Source organism: Sebastes umbrosus, chromosome 7 (genome assembly GCF_015220745.1).
Source record: "Sebastes umbrosus isolate fSebUmb1 chromosome 7, fSebUmb1.pri, whole genome shotgun sequence".
Classification (NCBI taxonomy): Eukaryota; Metazoa; Chordata; class Actinopteri; order Perciformes; family Sebastidae; genus Sebastes; species Sebastes umbrosus.
The window spans coordinates 19,764,676-19,783,129 of NC_051275.1; the positions used below are offsets into that span (position 1 = coordinate 19,764,676).

Consider the following 18,454-nt stretch of genomic DNA (forward strand, 5'->3'; position numbering starts at 1 on the left):
ATAATATTATGACTTTATTCTCATAATACTATGACTTTATTCTCAAAATCTCAGATTTATTTTTTTCCCTCAATGTGGCCCTAATGCTCCGTTGTACCATAGACCTAAAACAATGATTAATAAATACGAAAATGTAAACAAAGAACAGATATTCGTTTTACATTTTTATAAATCCACAGGGAGCCACTGGAGAGGAGCTAAAGAGCCGCAGGTTGCTGACCCCTGGTCCAGGTAAACAGCTACCGTGGTGCTGACGTTGCAGCCAGGTGGCCTTGCTCGGCTCCTGATTGGCTGGGCGGAGTCTGGCTCCAATTAACGTGGAAAAAAAAGAAGAAGATGGCAGCTCCTGTATCCGGGATAGCTTTGCTTAACTTTTGCACAGAGGGAGGAAGTGGAGACGCGTCATCTAACTGTATGTACAGCCTATGCTTCTGACTAACATGGTATCACATTTAAGGACAACTTTGAGGAGTTCAGTGGGGCAGAGAGACTGAATGGACTGGTGATATTATGCTTTAAGAAAGAAGGAGCTAAGGGTTTGAACCTGGAGCAGATTGAGGAGGACAGTCAGCTACCTGGCAGTGCATAAAGCTCACAGAATGACGTCAGACAGGTGACTTTAATGAGAAACTTGCTGGAAAAACTGTGCATTTGCATCTTTTCTTTAATATGTGTTGCTGCAGCAGCTGGGGAGTTATGTTGCTTATACATCTCTGTGTTGTTGCTGTGTAGATGTTTTATTCTGCTGTTGACTGTATAGGAAGTGGTATTTCATTTACTTTATATAGCTTAATAATGTTTATTGCACCCTGGTGTTTTTTTTAATTTATTGTCAGGTTTGATTAAATGTCTGAGTTTTGCCCTCGTTTCTGGTTGTGTAGGCTAATAGATGATCAGTTGTGTGCAGGCTGCAGAGTGTAGTCGTTAGAAGGTGACTATATTGTTGGTTTGGACATATGGGGCTATGTGGTGTGACATGTATCCTATTGGTGTTACATTGACATGTTCATGTACTTTATTATGGAGCCTAAATATGTTAATTAACTGAATGGGTCTATCATATAACATCATCATCACATACTTTTGTTTCTGTAGCCTACCCTCCCAGCTGGAAAACAAGGTTTCTTTTTACAACAATACAGAATTCCTGGGTCTTTTTTTGGGAAAACACACTTTGGTGCAAATTATGTAAAATGACAAAATATTCTGTGTTAAGAAGTATTGTTGAATACTTCATCTGTAGCCTGTAATAGCTTGCATTGCTTCTGCTCGTAGGGGTGCTGCTTCAAAATCCAGCTCCTTCTGCCCACGTGCCAAATAAACTATCAATTTACGCTATGTAAATGGGAAAGGTTTTTCTAAACAAAAGCAAAATGTATAAGAATGAAAGAGAAATGACTCAGTTTTAAAACATACGCAATATATAAAGTATAGCCTAAAGTATACATTAAAACAAAAATAATCAGTTTAACAGTAAAAAATAAAGGTTAAAGACCAAAATAAGGAACATTAAATAAAACCCTTTTATTATTTGTAACAGTTTTTTTTTATTTTGAATACATGATCACCGTACTTCCTGTATGAAATTGGCATTTTGACGCATCTCATGCTGTAGCAGGGCAGTCTGGCAAGGAGCCGCCTCCTCCTCCTCCTCCTCCCTTTCTTCCCCTCTTCTCAACATCAGCACCAGTGGTTTATGGAGGAAAGCCAGCAGCAGATTGTGCTGCTATGCAGAATTTACTGTAGGCCCCCTGTGTTTTAGCCCAGGGCCGGGTTTCCAGTGGCACAGCCCGGCATCATAAATCTATTCTCTCTAAGTCCATTTTCTAAATGGCACTGATGGTATTCAAGTGTGAAGATTAAGAAAATGTTTTACCGGATATGAGAAGAGATAAATTGCATATGGTCTCTAATGAGTGCTGTATCAAACCACAGTTTTAGTCTCCTTGTTTAGTTGCCTCACATCTGGCCAGACTCAGCAGCAGGAACTGCATTAGTAGAGGTGCTTGTAAAGGGCTGGATGCTCTAGCGTGAATGTGTAATCCGTGTTTTTTTCTTCTTTGATCTGCTCCTATTGATTTTCCTCATCGTTAGACTGGTGCATTAGCGTCAGGCTCATTTGCCTGAGTGACTGCTACACTGCATCGTGACCTGTGGTAGTGATGGGTGTGTGGGTGTGGTGGTGGGGTGGGGGGTACAGTGCAGATAGTGATGAGTGGGGATTCCCTGAATGAAACTGGGCTCTCAGTGTGATGTCATACTATTGATCTAATATTTCAAACCTAAGTGCATTCAAATGTGTTTTTTAGTGCATTTCCTAGATGTGTTAGTCATAACTCTCCCTTTGCATTAAACTCTCTCTGTCTCCTTCCTCTCTCTCTCTCTCTCTCTCTCTCTTTAAGATGTACAAAGGAAAAGAGGGGAAGGAGACAAGCGATAGATACAACCCAGATCATATATTTTTACGAGCCTCTAGACTCTTCATGAAAATGAGATTGCTGCTTATAGGCTCAGGATTATTTCTCCAGCAGGGTTCAGTTTGAAACAGAGGAATAATTGTGGTCAGAGCCCCACCTTGTGGAAAGCCAATGTGCTTACAAGACACTGAGAGGGAACTTGGTTTTTATTTTAAAATATATGACGAGTGACTAGTAGATAACACCTAACATAGCCACTAATTCAGTTCTTCCATATCGAGGTGTGACATACAACTTGAAAAGACTACAATAATGGTGGTACTGTGGACTCACATAACATCTGGGGTGGGGAAATATTTAAATACAGAAATCCAACTTTTACTAGTGGCAACCAATCAGAACGGATGATTTCTTTCTATGCATGAGGAAATATTACAAAACAATATTACAAATCAGAACAGCAGCAAAGGAATAGTTCGGCATTTTGGGAAGTACGCTTTTTCGCTTTCTTTCCAAGAGTTATATAAGAAGACCACTCATGTCTGTACGTTAAATCTGTAACTAACTAGCTTAGCATAAAGACTGGAAACGAGGAGAATGGTATCAATCTTCTCATCTAACTTTTGTCAAGAAAGAAAATAAGCATACTACTCCTTTTAAACAAACTCCGTAATAATTATTCACTCAAAGCACTTAACACACTCGTTACATTAACCTCTTCACATCTGTCTATACGTGTTACATTAACACACATCTGTTTGGACTATTATCTCTGTACATTGCTTATTATTTTTATTCTTAATATTATGAACCTTTGCACATCCCCCAGAATATATGTTTGCACATTCCTGCCCAGCTCGTTTTAAACAGTTGCATTGCACATATTTTGAATCCATAATCTTCGTATTTAGGTACATCTTTAGACCTTGCTAAACATAGCATAACTTAATTTAATAGGTTGTTTCACTCGTAGTTCGGAGGAAAAAGACAAGCAGAAAGGGAGGGGTTTATAATTTCTTGATTTAATAAAGCAGGATAATTTTATTGGACACTTTCTTTAACACTCCTGGGAGTGTCTCACAGTCCTTGTGAAAGTCAAAGCAGGGGAGTGTGAAGCATGGAGATTTTCTGATTCACCAACTCCACTCTTCTTTAACCCATCACCTCTCTGATTCTCCAACCTCTGCTGCAGTCTGGTCAAAACATGCCTTTGTACTTGTTCTTGTCCTCCTCGTTCTTCTCCTCCATGCGCATGTTGAGGACAGCCAGCTCCCTCTTGACGGCCTTCTTCATGCCGGGGTCCAGGTCTAGCACCCTGCTGAAGTCCTGCCGAGCCTCCGCCTCGTTCCACACTTCGGCATGGGCCTTCCCTCGCAGGAAGAAGGCCTTAAAGTTACCTGGAGGACAAATACATACATTTAAGTATACGTTAACGTTACGTTTGACAGCAGCCATTCATGTGAGGGATATCTGTAGCTCTTGTGTGTGCTAAATGTTTTCAACTGAAGTGAAGTATTTGCAATAAATGAATAATTCTAACAGTCTTTTACAACTTAGTTTGATTCACATGTGCATCGAGGAACACATAGTGGACATAGTCACCGTGACTTCACTAATTTGTGTGTGGACTACGTTTTTGAAGCCTCAACTTTGGCATTTTGGCCATTACCATTTTGGTTTTTGCCCATTGCCATCTTGTTTTTTTACAACCAGAAGTGACACGAGAGGGTGGAGTACAACCGAACACTGAATAAGACATTTTTAGGAAACCAAAAATGTTATAATTAACTTTCATGAACTGAAAACACACTGTGAAAGGGTTAAAGTTGTAAGACAAAAACACGGACAACTCCCAGACCGGACAACGCCGTGGTAGCGACCTGTCAATCACAAGGTAGCCGCGCACTAAAGCATCCCCTGCTTTATGGTCTATTTGACTCTAAATGGGACCATAATTTACTAAATGAACATCATGCTGTATTGAAGAAGATTTGAAACTAGCGATTGAGACCATAAACTCATGTTTACAATGTTTACTGAGGTAATAAATCAAGTGAGACGTAGGGTCATTTTCTCATACACTTCTATACAATCAGACTTCTTTTTTGCAACCAGAGGAGTCGCCCCCTGCTGGCTATTAGAATGAATGCAGGTTTAAGGCTTTAAGGCTTCACTTCTCAGACCCGGAGGTTGCCGCCTGAGTCATACACATCACATTAGTCTCTGTTGGTGCCAAACCTGGGTGCTGGTTGACGATATCGCTGGTGTGCTCGATGACCTCGTAGTATTCTTCCATGCGCAGTAGACACTGGCAGTAGTTGAGCGTTAAGGTATTGGCCATCTTCTCCAGCTTCAGCCACGGGACTTCCCATGCTTTCTCCTGTAGAGGAAAGTAGTTTAGATCCATGTCTATACACATAATGTTTTACAACTTCGGACCACTCATTTGACGTTATCACCTTCGTCTGAACATTCTTGACGCAGATGATGGCCTCCTTGTACTTCTGTGTGGCCTCTTCGAATTGTCCTTGTTTGTAGAGCTTGTTCCCCTGGCCGTGCAGCACAGGGACCACCTTCAGCCTCTCCTCATCATTCAAAGCCCACGTTTCCCTGTTGTACTCACTGGGCTGTTGCACCTGTCAATCAGACATGCGTATGGAGTTTTTTTCAAGTTTCCTCACGAGGGAAGCTTCCTTTTGACACAGATCCACACAAATCTGTGTGGCTGTCTCTGTTCTTTCTCACCTTGATCAGCTCCAGGACAAAGTAGAGGGGTTTTGGTTCCTTCAACAGCTCATCCAAGTCGTCATAGCCGAGGCTGTGGTAGGCAAACATGTTGGCCATACCACATGTGTGGAGGTGCCAGTCGACTGGGTCTTTGCCCTCGGCAATGCGCCTCATACTCTTGGACACAAGTGGATAAACGCCAGTGTGCTGGAGAGAAGAGAGGATCGTAAGACTCAAAATTTAAAACAGAATTAGACTAAAGGTGACTTTTGATATTTGAGCTGCTTTCAAATTCTCTTATGTACTTGTTTGAAGAGTAACTTGGTGATATGGATCATACTCCTCATACTGCATTTACCCTGCACAGGAAATCAGATTTGATTTTACATTAAACTGATTAAAGATTGATTGTAATTAAATAGAGTTGTTTGACATTATCTCCAGTCTATCTCCTCAGTCTGACATGGCAAGTTTGCCCTCCACTGGACGGGAGCGATACTGCACGGCACATCCAGTGGAGTGTGTTGGTGCAGCCATGTTGTTCAGAGAGGAGTGAATAAATGCTCTAAGCCCCATCAAATCTAATCAGAGTGGAGGCGAGTCAGTAGTGCTGATTCAGCAGGAATCAGAGCCGATTAGGGAAAAGTGAGGCTGCTGCAGATTAATGACAGAACGCCTCAACCCATCTGTCTCTGACAGCGTGCGGAAATCACTCACACACACACACACACACAGAAACACACAGAAACATCGACCAGAAAGAACAAATTATACATTTAATCAGTTACACCTAAATTGACACATATTCAGAGGAAGTATGTTTTCTTTGTAACACCTGTGTCTGGTATAAGGGCATTATATTTATCCATTAGGTATGTGTATTGGACATTTCATAACAAGAAGAGGTCACACAGAAACCACTTTCATTATGACAAAACATTACTCTCACAGAAAATATGCAGGGAATTCAAGGTGAAACTAAACAGAAAGTTAATCAGATGTCCCTGAGGCAGTGTTCTTAATACATACTGTACATGTTTGTGATAAACCACATATTATTATTATTATTATTATTATGTAGGTGTTCCAACTTCATGTAGCCTGTTGATCCAGTTTTGAAAAAGTTTTGATCACCCCTTCTCTTTAATCTGTCAAACAGTGATAGATTTATTATCTGGATACTCCTATGTTCATTTTCTATTTCAAGAGAGAGAGTGAAACGGGAGAGTTATCAAAGAGTGTGCAATATACTGTATGCTTGTGCTTTTAGGCTTTACATTTATAAGTGGAGCACATAACACTTGTCCTATTGTGTTGTTTTGTTGCTTGTTATTGAAAGCAGTGTCTATAACTTCCACATTTGCAGTGTGACGTCATTCTGTATAAAGTGAACAGTCAAACTTCTCAGAAGGGATTTGTACTAACAGACGATGCACTGTGCTTATTGTACCATATACTATAATACTACTATATACTAATACTATATATATAAGCAACGTATCCTCATACAATTGTTCGTATGATATCTTAAGAAAAGTTATTCCACATTTTTTGTGCATTTCCCTACTAGCGTCCAGCAACGCATGTTAATTTCCAGTCGTTACATATATACAGTCTTCTCAAAATAAACTTCTGTCTCCACAGGAAACAACTTAGTTAGGTTTAGGCAACAAAACTACTTAGTTAAGTTTAGGAAAAGATTGTGGTTTGGGATAAAATAACTCCGGAAGTGGCGTAATTTTAGTACAGAAGTTACATGACAAATTAGGTTTGACTTCTGGTTTCACACGGGGTACGAACAGCGGTCTCCTCAGCGAAAGTCTGGTGTTTTTAGACCCAACCATCCACCCCAACCTCTTCACTATGCGGCATTTGTCGCTCTTTCTACTTCCTGGTTCACGAGTACGTGGATTACATACAAACTCATTTTGTGGGATATACATACGAATGGGAGTGCAATAGTTTTTGTAGGTATAGCTACGAACGGTGTATGAGAACAGCCTGATATATTTAACATGCCAACAAATGAAAACAGGAAGCAGGTGTCACTTAACGTTGTTTTAGCACTCACAATGGTGTCACACCAGAATTCAGCCACCTCTCCGATCCTCAAGGAAGACAACAGGGTCTCCCAGATGTCCAGTTTAAACATGTTGCCGACCACTACCTCCATGGGCGTCCCCACCACTTTGCTGTCATCTATCACTGTGCGTTCGTCGTCGCACAACTGGGTGCGGAAGTGGAACGTCACCTGGAGTAAAAAAAAAAACATAGAGAAGGAAAATAGCAAAGACTTATGTTGGCTTTAATATGGGTAAAGACTCTTTCAGCTAACGCAAGGCAGCTAAAGTGATTATCAGAAAGTCCAAATAGTGCCTGAAATGCAGATGGTCACAAATACCATAGAATTAAAGATATCGTCGGGCATTAAACACAACTGAGAATCTACAAAAATGTTATGTCACGAGCTTCATCTCACTTATTCAACAGGGCAGAAAGATGGGAGGAAGGACAGACATGCCAAGGTTGCATGGTTGTATAATGTCCAAGGAAAGTGAAACCATAAAAAACTGCTCTTTCATGAGCTTCTCCCATATTTCATGATAACAGTGCCCTCATATATACAACCAGTGCAAGTCAAAAATGATTTTATGAACCTAGGATGATGTCAAATGTCTTTTAGTGACTTGTCAGTTGTGAAAACTATTAGGGAAACTAAAGCAAAGAAGGAAACTATAACAGAGTCAATAAGCCACATACTGTAGGTCATGAGGGTCACACAGCTGGTATAAACAGGGAAATAGCAAGGCTACACACTCGTATAACATCCAAGAAATATGAAGCAGCAGATTTTTCTAATTCAAGAATGGTTTCATTATTTCAAAAAGTTAACATTTCAAAGAAGTGGAGGTTATCCTTCTTGCCACACTCACATCTTATAAAAGCGTTCTTTAGGTGAGACTAATTGTGTCCAACCTGTGGCAGATGGTTCAAAGTGTATTGATCAAGCTCTAAAAATGTTGTTCTCATTTAAGGGGCATTGAGTGATTTATGTCCTCTATCAGCCTCTACTGGCCGCCAGGGGGAATTGCGACTACATAAATGTGCCTCCCCTCACCCATCCTGAGCAGTTGCAAATGGCTTAAAATTGGCACAAGTCAGGAAAATAAAACCCATAAATCTCAAGTAATGAAGCCGTGCATCAGTCTGTTACTTATTGCTCCCTGAAGTCCTGTGCATATTAAGAGGGATCCCCAAGGAGACACAACAAACACAGCTGAATTGATCCTTTATTAGATCATTTATTAGAAGAAAACAACATCTGCCATGATTAAAAGGAAGTCTAAATGATAGGTTTGTAAAAAAGAGCCTCAATTTGGACACTCATTTTGAGGATGCTTTGCAACCACAATCTAGAAAAACTGTTGCTTCTTTTGTCTCTGCATGCCCATATGATCCTGTGCACGTATGATCATTAAGTGCATGTGTTAACTTCCTCTATGTAATTAGATTTAGAACATTTAAAACTAGCTTTGTGAGACATATTTTCAATCATTTGTCCAAAAGAAGGACCATGCATTACGGCTATTTTCCTTAAAATATGGTTCAGTTATGTTAACTTACTGTACAGTAAATGGGCTGTATAGCGAAACAGCTGTGTACTAACACAACTTGGTCTATAATAGACGAGAGCTTAGTTGGTAAACAGTCTAACAAGTGAAATTAAAGACATTTATTTATCAGAAAAGGGCCTACAGTACCTTTGTCCCAGTGATGAATTTTGGGATGTCTCCAGTCCCTCCGTGAAGGATGGTTTTCTTGATTCCCTCCAAGCCAAGCAACATCGTGTCCTGCATATCTGACATTTTTTTTTGTTTATTGATATGGATCACCTTATATTACCAGTGCATATGTATATATCTTAGGAGTAAGTCACAATGATATGCGAGGTGCAACATGTGTAAGTGGTATGGATGACTTGGAGGTGTTGTTCCTGGCGGATTAGTTTAGGCAGGGATAATGAGATTAGAAACTTCTCCTCCTCTCCTTACGTTTCATCATCTCTCTGACGTTTTGTGTATCGGTCATCATCAGCACTTTCCCTGAGTACCGTCAGAAACATCCAGAAAGGAGGAGGAGAAACAGAGAGTCAGAAGTGGATCAAGTTTTTGGAATGATTTAATGAGTTTTTTTGTTTTCTTAGGTGTACATGTCGATGTCTGTGTGGGTCCAACCCTGTTGAATGTACCACAAGACCAGAATAAAAGTGTGTGTGTGTGTGTGTGTGTGTCAGAGAGAAAAGAAAACTCAAATAGGTCTGTGAGAGTAGGACATGGTTTCCATTCCAGAGGAAATTTCCTGGATTTATGTGGATGCGGTGATCTGAACAATGCTGTGAATACTGAGAAATGGTGGAGCAGACAATTACTGTATGGACTCCTTGACCTTGTCTGTTAAACATCTGTCTCCCATCTGGGCAGCATGTGTGTGTGTGTGAGTATGTGTGTGTGAGTGAGTAATCTAAGACTCCTGTAGTGTGTGCTAACAAAGTCTGCAAGCAGTTTGAGGGCGCAATTATTCTAAAACATTACCCCAGTGTTAATGCCTTATTCCGTACTAATTGCGCAAATAGAAAACCCCATAACTGCACCTTGGCAGCGCTCAAAATTGTATAACTTTACAGCTTTGTGTTTCCTCTGTGGAGTGGAGCAACATGGAGGTATTTCACCATGTATTATCAGGCAAGGTTGCACTCTTATCTCCTGTTCAAATAAGACCTCAATATCTTTGGAAAATGCTGCGATATACTATCAAGTTTGCCTTTTTTTCCATTGATGTGACAAACAGGATTGGGCAACAGTTTGGTATGTACCTGGCAGCTCTCCCAGTACAGGCAATGAGCAGATTGTACTCCCTCTTGTGGAAGAGGTCGGTGGTGCAGCAGGAGTTGGTCCTCTTCATGATCATATCGGGCCTGATCAGGAAGTGTTGCTAATGTGGACGTGTGAAGCCCCTAAAAGACATTTACATGTGATACTGGGCTGCACAATTAAACTTCATTTCACTTCATAATTCCACCCATATCCTTTCAGCATATTGTAATTCAAGTGTTCTGAGAGATAACTAGACTTCTGCACCTCATGGCTCTGTTTTCAGGCTTTAAGGTCACAAACTTTCTCATTTTACAGCTAAACAGTACACTACCAGATGATTTGGAAAACATTTTACGTGAGAAATAGGCATTACAGTAACAGAATATTGATTCATATTTGATCAGCGTTGCCTAGTTTGACTGTTTGATCGGAGTTCACGAATGATTGACAGCTGCTCAGAGACGGCATCGCTCCAGCTCAGCTCTGATTGGTTTATTTCTTCCGGTCTGTGAAATCTTGCAGATGCCATTAGAAGCACCAGAGGACACAGAGGCACATGATTGTTTTCAGATTACCGGTCTCATGCACTACTGTCAGGATATAGTGACCATTTTTAAATAATATATTTTTTTTATCATATTTGCTCCAATTCAACCTACTGCTACTTTAAATAGATGTTATCGGTCGCTATAAGCACCATAAATATGGGTCAGTAGGGGCCTACTATGCCTACTACGATGTAAAAGTGAAAGTGAAACTTAAAAGCAACACGTCCTAACACACTGTAAAACACAATGAAACGTTACGTTTTGAACACAAACAAAAAGGCTTCTTTAGGTTTAGGCAACCAAACTACAACTTTTTTAGGTTTAGTTCTGCGCCTGTAGTAATTACTACGGTCACTAGAGGTCGCTTTCGTGTTTTTCTTATACCCTCATTCTGTGATCTACCATGTGAATAGATGATAAAACCTACCAGTGGGTGTAGTAGGCCCCTATTGACTCACATCTATGGTGCTTATAACGACAGATAACGCCTATTTAATACCTGACAACAGTCTAATCGGCTGATAATTCATCTATAGCAGTCACAAACACTTACAAATTGTGACTCGGCTGTGATTGTGGCTTCAATATCATTACAATATTAATAATGGTATATTTATCCTTTCTGGATTTTGCTCCTCCATCCTCCTCTGTGGAAACACTGGGCATATGGTGGGGTGCTTCTCTTGGATGACAGGTTTGTGTTGCTATAGTTACAGCCTTTTACATAATTATCATGTCTGTGAGTTTAAAAGAAATAGAATGAAAAGTGTGATTAATCATTGTTGGACCCCTGTCTGTAATTATAAACCTGAGAGAAAAGGGTTGTACTGAATCAGGTATTTTCGTTCGGTGATTTAAATTTATGTCCTCACCTCTGGTCAGTTCTGCTACCAGTGAGTGGAGGGAGAGCAGCAATACGTCCGACCTGTTGGAGAGGTAATACCATGACAGTGGTTTGTGTTGTAACTCAGGTTTTGTGTCAGACTGACTCATAATGCTCGCGTCACACCGCCTACATCTTTCTGCTCTGCCTATGCGTGTCTGGCTGCATTTGTTTTCTGTGTGTATACGTGCATGCATATCTGGATTTGCTGCATGTACAGTGTAGCGTAGGGAATCGAATGTGCCAGTTTGCTGAACCGCATGCACACACATATTTTGAGAACGGGTTCAGCTACAAGCAGTCCTACAGTACCAGCAGGAGTTACACCCCAGTCTCCATCACATTTAGCCCTGCTGGAAACCCGTCGCTGATGCATTAGTTCCACTTTAAGCAAGTCATACTCTATTTCTGGAAAGTACAGTCGTGGATTTCCTGGGGAGGAGCCATGCCCTGTGTGGAAGCCATTCATTCATATACATAACCCACGGGGGAAGGGCTCCTTCCATGACGCACAACATATACGCACATAGCATAATGTTTATGAATGTGTAAACCTTTTGTGCTTCTGCTGTGGGAATGAGGCGTGCAGAGAGAGAAAGCGAGAGAGAGAAAATCCTTCTTTCTCTCCCCGTCAGATTGACATGTAGCGCTGACATAGCAGATCTGTAAAGGAAGAGGAACATGCAATAAGAGCAGTGTGGGGGTTACTATGCAACGTTGGCAGACATACGCCAGTACATTTATTTGGCAGATGTAGTTACGAGGCATTTTGCAGATTGAAATTGTATACACAGTAAGTTTAACCACGCCAACATTTACATTTACATTTACAGTGTGTAACATAGTTAGAATTAGCACCAGCTTGACCAGCTACACCATCAAAATGCTGCATACATGTTCAATTATCAATAAGTGCCGACCGTCATCTACTGTAGTAGGTAATACACTGACTATGACTAAGTATCTCTTACAAACCCCACTTCAAAACACCCGGACTATCCCTTTAAGTAAAGGATCTGAATACTTCCAACACCGCTGACACACACATACACAGATTAAGACCAAGGCACCGTGTCACTGCGTATCCATCTCCTCTGTGTTTGTGTATGTGTGTTGTTACACAGTGAATCACAGCCTCCCTGCCCTCCTCCATGGAGACGCTCAACTGGTATGGTTAATCTACTGACGGACTCTGCACACCTACCTTCTGGGCTAAAGAAAAGTGCACAAATATTTTATCACACTCTCAGCCACGCCCTGTTCCTGCACACACACACCCACCAGGAGCACAAAGACTGAGACGGGAGTGCTCTCTGGCATGCACTCACACTGTGCTGCCCGGCGGCTGTACCCTCAGCTGGAAATATGTATCACGAAGCACATCAGTAATGCATATAACAGAATTCCTAACATCATCAGTGGAGACATTTCGCCAGAGATTTCATCTGTTCTGACTTTGGAAGGAAAACATTCGAAACTTCCAACTATATAGATGCTTTCCAACACTCCCTGCACTAATGATGACTCGTCTCGCTGCTTGAAAATCTTTTATTCTTCTGTTATTGAATCAGTTTGAACTTTTTGGATCACTCGCTGGTTTGGGATCGCCTGGCAAGGCTGTTCCACAATTTTCGCTTACGTCATTTTGGAACAGCAAGGCCATGGATGAAATACTTAGAGACAGATGTAATTTTAAGGAGACTGACTCTGTATAATAGATGATTCCAAATTTTCTCCTTCGGTTACATATTGATATAAACCCTTCCTGAATCGACACACACACACACACACACTACACGCCGTGCTGGTCTTTTCCTCACAGTTTTTAATCTGGAAAACCACAGAGGCTACTCTGGAAATGTCAAATGTCTCCCTAAACAATCTGGAGAAAATCCGTAGTAAATGTAGAGGGAGAAGTTGCAGAACACACTTTATTTTATATCTACAATGACCCTCAAGTAGTTGTTTAGAGTCAAAGATTGTGTAGCATAAACTGAGTTTGTTATATGAAGCTGGGTTTTAGCCTAGAACAACAATATGTCGACATAATTATGTAAAATGTGTAGTGAGATGCTAATATCACTGATACAAATCTTGAAAACTATTCTCATCTTAATTCTCTCCTCAGTAAGTCTCAGCTTCTCCCACCAGGGAGGAACAAACAGGCGTAGGAATGGTTTCACACCAGCTGCTATTGTCCTCATGAACAGATCTGAATTATTAGTTGTTGGTACTTCCCCGTGCTACTCTGTTACTGTTTTTTGCCGGTTGTTTAGGTTTCTGATGAACAAATTGACTTTCAGGAACACTCAACCGCCATTCCTGGATGCATACAGTCCAGCCCAGTCGCACGAAAAGGCATGTGAATGACACGATAATGCGCAGGGCAAAAGTGTGCAATAAGAACCTCATTCTTGCTTTAGGCTTGTTATTTTCATGCCATGTAGTCTGTACTGACTGCAATGTAAATGCATCTGCGTAAATATGCCACGCTCAGAGCTAGTGACATAGAATAAAATGTAAGGAAGACCGCTTATGGCGGGCAGGTGGGGAGGTGGATGGGTCCAACAAACTGGACTTTCGACCAGGAGGCTGGTGTTCGGTGTTTTGCAAGTTACATTATGTGTGACGTTTGTGACGTGTTTTCCGTACCTATGTTACGTTGTTTCCGTACGTATTGCAGGGTTTCCGCCAGAACAGTTGTTAGTTGTTAGTACTCTGTCTCACTCTGTGTCTGTACGGCACACTTACACTCACTAACGTTAACCACACAACCTACGCACTGAGCTATTCCGCAAAGGAGTTTGCTACTTGTATAACACATTTTAGTTTAAAAAATATCTTAAAAAAACATAATTCTCCGATGCTTAGGCCTGGCGGGAAGTCAATTTAAGCCTGTCGGGCCACCAGGCTTGCAATACACTGGCGGTAACCCTGTATTTTACTTAGTTTACGTACTTATTTTAAGGCCAACCATGACGTGTTTCCTAGTCCTAACTAGGTGGTTTTGTTGCCTAAACCTAGGTGAGTGGTTTTGTTGTCCTCTGCTGGTACTGCAGCTTCATACACGTGTGCAATATTTACGCTTCGATGGGGCAAAACGTGACACTGACACACTATCCTCTGTTTGACAGGCGGGTCTATTACACTCTTTAGCGTGATATCGGGTTGCCTTTTCTGATGTATGTCATTGCCTACAACACTGAATACCATTCGTAATTCTGTAACGTTTTTTTTTACCTCTCAGGTAAACATTTGAAAAATTGCACCATTGCAACGCAAGTATGTGGTGCACAGATGTGTACTATCAAATGATCCAAAAAAGTCAATGATATTTATTATGCAATTTTGCATCTTCTTCTTTTTCTTCCGATTCCAAATTCCAGCTTTTTGATGAAACATTGCTTCTGCAGTCATATGAGTAAATGTCGAGGCTTCTGAATAATGAGAGCAATAAAAGTTATGTTTTATTTACTCTTCTACTCGGATTAGAAAGTGAAATGTTGAAGATATCCAGTCCATCCCTCATATTTCCTCCAACGATTTGAAAAGGATAAACGAGATGGCCGCAGTTCAATCAAACCAGTCAAATCCCCCAGGCTCACAGGATTTCATATTTGGATCTTCTATTCAACATTTTTTAAACTGTGTGTGTGCCTTATTTATCAAAGGGACCAAAATGGAGGAAAGCTGTGCACACAACTTTCATTCATAGATTACAGATGTCTGTGGAATTTGAACAATCACCCGCTCGCCTAAGCTCCCAAAACAATGTATCTGCAAAGTTATGAGAGTCTTCTGATCCTTCAATATATCCATAGTATTCATCACCACATCATGCAGGTGCTCATGATATTGTTTCTAACCCTTGTGATGTTCCACTGGCACATATTTCCATGTTTAAATTTCCTTGTAAGCCTTACAGAACAAGGTCACAGATCTGAAAAGATATTGGATAACAAATGGCAGCCTCCCAAATATGTCTTACAAAGTTCTGCTGCAAGTCAACAAGACAATGATGATTTTCTTCTATGGCTAGATTAACACAGGAACAGACCTAACAAAATAGCTATTTAACCCTTTAACACTATTAGTGTTTCCGTATTTAACCAACAGGAAAAGGACACAATCTAGGCCATGTAGTGATACTTAACTATCTCTTCCTTGTGTAAATCCAGTCTATTCATGCAGCAAAACACAGCCCTGACGTGTGTAAAGCAGACGCCTAAGCAGAAAAGGTCAGAGGTCAGAGTCAAAGTTTGCTAAAACCAATGAGGCAGAGGACTTTTGACCCTGCAGTACCTCCTCTGGCCAATAGGGGGACTACTGGATAGCTCATTATATGTGTGTGTGTGTGTGCGTGCTGTAGCTATCCTGACTTGCAGCATTCTCAGGAACAGCCTGCTCTAGAGTCCTGTGAAGTCATGCAGTAGGTAACGACAGGCGAGGAGATCCTGGAATGACACATTAGCTCAGATTCCGAGGAGGTGTGCGTCAGTCGGCGCTCTTAAATTACACACACGTTTTACTAAATGCAGCCTCCGTAGAGGGGAATGAAATATACATAGCTCACTAACTGATTATTTCCTCTTGCATTCTATAGCCTGTAATCTTTTTAGCCCTGTGCACAAGGATCTGTATTGTTTCGCTGTGATATCCACGGCTCCGTCCTAATCCCCGCTCTCGTCAGAGCTGCTGGCCTTTGGCTCTGCAGTTCTTCCCAGCCACAGCTCCCCCTGACCGGGCCCCTGCCGCCCTGCTCTCCGCCTGGCCCCGACCTTTAGCTACATACCAGAACACATAGCAGCCAGGACAAAGGGCAAAATGCACATGACACATAAACACACTCATACAGTACATACCGGCTCCCTGATTCTCATGCACACACTAATGCTAAGGTGTTCTCTGTGGCACTAGGTCTGTGACGTGCAAACAAGAAGGGTATAGATAGAATAACTCAAGTGAGTATACACACACACAACATGGTCATTGAAACAGTCACCTTCACAGCTCACACAATCACAGGAGCTGGGTTACCCAGGGTTACCAGTTGGTTATAAGGGAATTTTCTGTGATAGAACTGGGCAGTGGAGGACTCGGGCTGTCTGAGGGGTAGGGGCGAAAAAAATTTAAAAGGTCACCAGGTGCATGTGGTTGCACACCAGCGCGCAGAAAGTTTTCTAGCATGTAGGGCAGCCTATATGGCACTGCATCATGTTTTCTCCACTTTAAGGCCACCCTAGAGGGCACTTTATTACTTTTTCTCCATTTAAGGGCACCCATTAGTGCACTGCATCTCGTTTTCTCCACTGCAAGGGCAGCCTAGAGGGCACTTTATCATGTTTTCTCCACCGGAGGGGCACCCTAGAGGGCACTTTATCATGTTTTCTCCACTGGAGGGGCACCCTAGAGGGCACTTTATCATGTTTTCTCCACTGGAGGGGCACTTGTAGAATAAACTTTATCATATTTTCTCCCCTGGAAGTACACCCTAGAGGGCACTTTATCTTGTTTTCTCCATAAACATAGTAGTAAATTAGTAAATTATAAAAATATTTGCAGTGTTCATGAATGGATGAAGGTGTAAAATCAGTAGTATCTATGTAGAAGTGCAGCAAAAGTACTACAATAGTAATCTGCAGCAGTGCTCGTCAATGGGCCCTATTAGATAAACACTCTCAGACTCCACCATGATACTTAAAACAATCCTATTTAAGCATCGTTGAGCCGCCGTAACCTGTTGATTTATGATTCAAGATTTTAATTTAGAGGATGCATATCTGTCGCTGGAACGTCTCATATCCTGGTGCCCGTAAGGCACCAGGTGGTGTCAGGTGGTGTCGGTGGTAATTGCAGTATAGTTTTGATGAGACACTGACAAAGACAAGGCAAATCCTCCTGTGCCCATGCTGTGAGCTAATGGAGCCAATTGACCTAACAGCCCTGCACAGATCTGTGCAAACCTAATTCTACTATTTACTTTCAACAAGATCTCTGTCTCTGCCACCTGCAACAAACAAAAGGAAAAGAAGCCTGTATACAGACAAACGTAGGGCATTTTCATGAGATAATTTGTGCCAGTGCAAAAAAAACCCAACAAGATAATCTACAGGTCAAAACATTAAGAAACATGCCCATGTGTGAAGTGAATTTGAGTATAATTCACCGGAAAGTCTGAATTGTAACCGTATGGCGTTGTTGCAGTAGTACGTCAACAAAACCCTGATTTCTTTAACTGTTTTTCTAAATAAACCAGCTACATATCAGATGAATGACATCAGTTTTCTATTTTTTCACATAAGGCACAAAACATTGCTTTTGATGCCCATTTTTGATCAACTAATGACTAATATAACCCCCACCATACATTAGTTTTGTTAAAAAAAAAGAGTAAAACATTTTTCTTTTGTTTGTACCACCTCTCTCCCAACCTCATGTATTGTACTTTAATTCTATATAGCATCAATGATTTCTCATGAATTTACCCTTATGTAATCTACCCAATAATAGCAGGCGTGTCACAGGTACGTCATATTTGAAATGAAGAAGTTAAAAATACTTAGATGACGTGTGTTGCAGTTGTTATTCAACCTCCTGCAGAAGTGTGATGACGTTAATGTAATTGCTTTGATTTCATTGTCTCTTACAATATTGTCTGTTCTTTCCTGGTTTTTCCAGTACTAAATGCCACAAAGTCACCCTTTTACAAAATCCTGCCTGTGCTACCGTCATTACTCATTGTGTTCTGCGCTGTGATCAGGCTATGTGACGGCGCCGTATTGACCTTCTCTGCCGGGCCAGTGGGGATATGAGAGGGGGAAGTCGGATATTGAATTTGATTGAAGTGCAGCCAACAGAGAGTGACAGGATCGACCTGAGTATTTCCCCCAACAGGCTGGTGTAATCCCTTGACCTGGTCCAACCGACAGATTAAAGGCGTGCTGTTCAGCGGCCATCCTGTCTCACTTAACCTGGCCTACAGTCCTTAAGAGAAGTTGTCTGTTA

At 41.3% G+C, this 18,454-nt stretch overlaps 1 protein-coding gene across 1 annotated transcript; it reads right to left on the reverse strand.

Annotated features, from left to right (window-relative positions):
- Positions 1 to 3,295: 3,295 nt before the first annotated feature.
- aipl1 (aryl hydrocarbon receptor interacting protein-like 1) lies at positions 3,296 to 9,133 on the reverse strand. Its single transcript, XM_037774597.1, has 6 exons — positions 8,906 to 9,133; positions 7,216 to 7,395; positions 5,163 to 5,351; positions 4,877 to 5,053; positions 4,656 to 4,797; positions 3,296 to 3,814 (listed from the first exon to the last, which is right to left on the reverse strand). The coding sequence occupies exons 1-6, from the start codon at positions 9,008 to 9,010 to the stop codon at positions 3,615 to 3,617; spliced, it is 993 nt and encodes a 330-aa protein (XP_037630525.1). The 5' UTR covers positions 9,011 to 9,133; the 3' UTR covers positions 3,296 to 3,614.
- Between the last annotated feature and the right edge of the window lie 9,321 nt (positions 9,134 to 18,454).